General features: G+C 46.4%; 1 protein-coding gene across 1 annotated transcript in view; it reads left to right on the top strand.

Moving 5' to 3' along the window:
- Nucleotides 1-2,614, top strand: part of LOC107114882 (coagulation factor XIII A chain-like) — a gene marked incomplete at its 5' end in the record, with an annotated part of 73,623 nt that overhangs the window by 48,949 nt on the left and 22,060 nt on the right. The window contains one exon of the mRNA XM_015416488.1: nucleotides 836-1,114. Within this exon, the coding sequence (XP_015271974.1) occupies nucleotides 836-1,114 (279 nt within the window). The remainder of the gene's footprint in view (nucleotides 1-835; nucleotides 1,115-2,614) is intronic.

Below are 2,614 nucleotides of genomic sequence, written 5' to 3' on the forward strand. Positions count from 1 at the left end.
AAACTCATGGAGCGGGACTGGCCCCCCCCCCCCATTAGTAGTCAGGTAAGACCTGGCAACCCTGCCTGTTAACCTCCTTTCTCTCTTTATGTCCCTGTCCCCCTTCTGTTACAAACTGCAGGGCAGGAATCTGCCTCTTTTGATTATATTGCCCTGTAAAATGCCACATACATTGATAATAATGTATATATAGTACACCTTACCAGGGGTCATTTCCTGCGGGAGCACACAGGAGCAGAGCTCTGGCAGTAAGGAGCCCAGGGGGCGGGCACATGCAACAAGCCCCGCCCCCTGCTCCCAGAAACCCTCAGTCGGGCCACCAGGAGCAAGAAGCAGCCAGGTAAGTTGCAGAGCCCCCCCCCCCTTCAGGTACAAGCTCTCCCTCCTCTGTAAGGACAGATCTGCACATTTCCCCGCCCATAGCTAGCAATCTAAAACAGTCCAGTGGCACCTTTAAGACCAAGTTTTATTCAGGTACAAGCTCTCCTTCCTCTGCGAGGACAGATCTGCACGTTCCCCCCCCCAATAGCTAGCAATCCAAAACGGTCCAGTGGAGCCTGAGCGGTGGGTGTTGCCTTCTGACACACTTCCGGTGATGTCAGGGGGTGTGGTATATGCAAATAAGTTATGCTAATAGGTTATGCTAATGAGCTCCTGCACCTCTTTTTCTACGAAATGACCCCTGCACCTTACACAAATAACAACACAGACATTGGGGGTCATAAAGACTTTCTCCGGCAGCACACACAAGATGGCTTGTTAGAGTAGGGCACAAGGCTGTGATGCCCACAGGGGTGTCACTTATTTTTCAGAGGCATTTCCGTTTGTTTTATAGGCACAGAGGAAGAAAGGCTGGCCCTTGACACTGCCCTGATGTACGGTGTTAAAAAGGTTGCCCAGGATGTTTTGCCCAGTGCAGAGGTCGACATGGACTTTCAAGTGGAAGATTCGACAATTGGCAGCGACTTCAAAGTCAACATTACTTTCAGAAATAACACCCAGAACCGCTACACTGTGAAGTCTTATCTTTCCGGAAACATTGTGTTTTATACTGGAGTCTCCAAGACGGAATTCAAGAACCACAGTTTTGACGTGACGCTGGAACCGGCGAAAAGTAAGGCAAGAAAATGCTGGATGTAAATTTTAATTAAAATATATGGCACCCCTCTTTCCTGAGGGCTTGTGGTGGATAAGGATGCAATAAGGAAACAAATAAAATTTCTCATTAAAATTCAATTAAAACCTCATTAAAACGTTTCAAAAGCAAAAAAATACCCAACCTCTCTTTACTCTGGGTCCCAAAAACCAGAATAAAATGTGTTGCAGCTGTGAGATGAATTTCTTTCTTTCTCAATTTGACTCACAGGCTGTAGTCTTTGACTGACTACTTAGAAATGTGCTTAGTTTTTCTGTGTACCTATACCAGCAGTCAAACATCTCTTGCTTCAGAATAATTGGTGACATTTTGACCAGTATTGATAATATTGCTATAGCTGTTAGGACTTTAAATAATCTTAAAATGCACTTTGATTTTTGAGATGTACTTGTTCCATTCTCACCCACCCTTCCTCCAAGAAGCTCAGTGCACTGGTTGTCCCTCCTCCATTTTACTCTCACAACAACCCTGTAAGAAGAGAAGAGAAGAGAAGAGAAGAGAAGAGAAGAGAAGAGAAGAGAAGACTTGGAGTCTCAGAGCAGCTTACAAACTCCTTTCCCTTTCCCTCCCCACAACAGACACCCTGTGAGGTGGGTGGGGCTGAGAGAGCTCTGACACAAACTGCTCTTTTTCAAGGACAGCTGTGCCAGAGCTTGTGACTGACCCAAGGTCACACCAGCAGCTGCACGTGGAGGAGTGGGGAATCAAACCCGGTTCTCGCAGATTAGAGTCCGCACACTTAACCACTACACCAAACTGGCTCTCTCATCTGGGAAGGTAGGCTGGAAGGGAAGGTAGGCTGAAAAATGGGACTCTCCCAGGGTCACCCAGCCACGCTCCCACAGCAGAGCGGGGATTTGAACCTGGACGTCCCGGATGTTAGCCCAACGTTTTAATTGCCACACCAAACTTAGTCTCGATCTTGAAATCTAATTTTGAAGATATCAAAGAACACACCTTTTATTAAGGAACTTGCTCCTGTCCCACTGGAATCTCTTTGCCCCCATCCCCTGTTTAAGTATAGATGGTGCCCCTGAGATTTCCCAGTTGTAAGCAGAACTGGCAGTGTCCCAGTCGGCCCCCTCAATGAGGGACCTTCTGTTATGGTTCTTCTTTGGCGACTGGACATTCAACATAGTCCTTACTAGCAATGTTTTACATACAAGATGCAGCTGATAGGTGTGTGTAATGACTGCATGGGCACGTCTGGAGGGACACAGCCATTTGGGACAAACCCACTCCTCCACTGTTGCTTGGTGCTGTGTCATCTGCATGAAGCTTGTGTTTATTCATGGATTATTTGCATCGATTCTGATGAGATGTACTTCTAAGTATGGCTGGGAGTTTAATCTCTTGCACTCTTTTTCAAATTGTCAAAAAAAATTCACATAGCTTATTTTGTTATTTTCTGGGGCGGGGGAGCGGGGTAGACATCATGATTCTTAGGTTTGAGGTAAG

Source organism: Gekko japonicus, unplaced genomic scaffold (genome assembly GCF_001447785.1).
Source record: "Gekko japonicus isolate JY-2015 unplaced genomic scaffold, Gekko_japonicus_V1.1 scaffold2445, whole genome shotgun sequence".
Classification (NCBI taxonomy): domain Eukaryota; kingdom Metazoa; phylum Chordata; class Lepidosauria; order Squamata; family Gekkonidae; genus Gekko; species Gekko japonicus.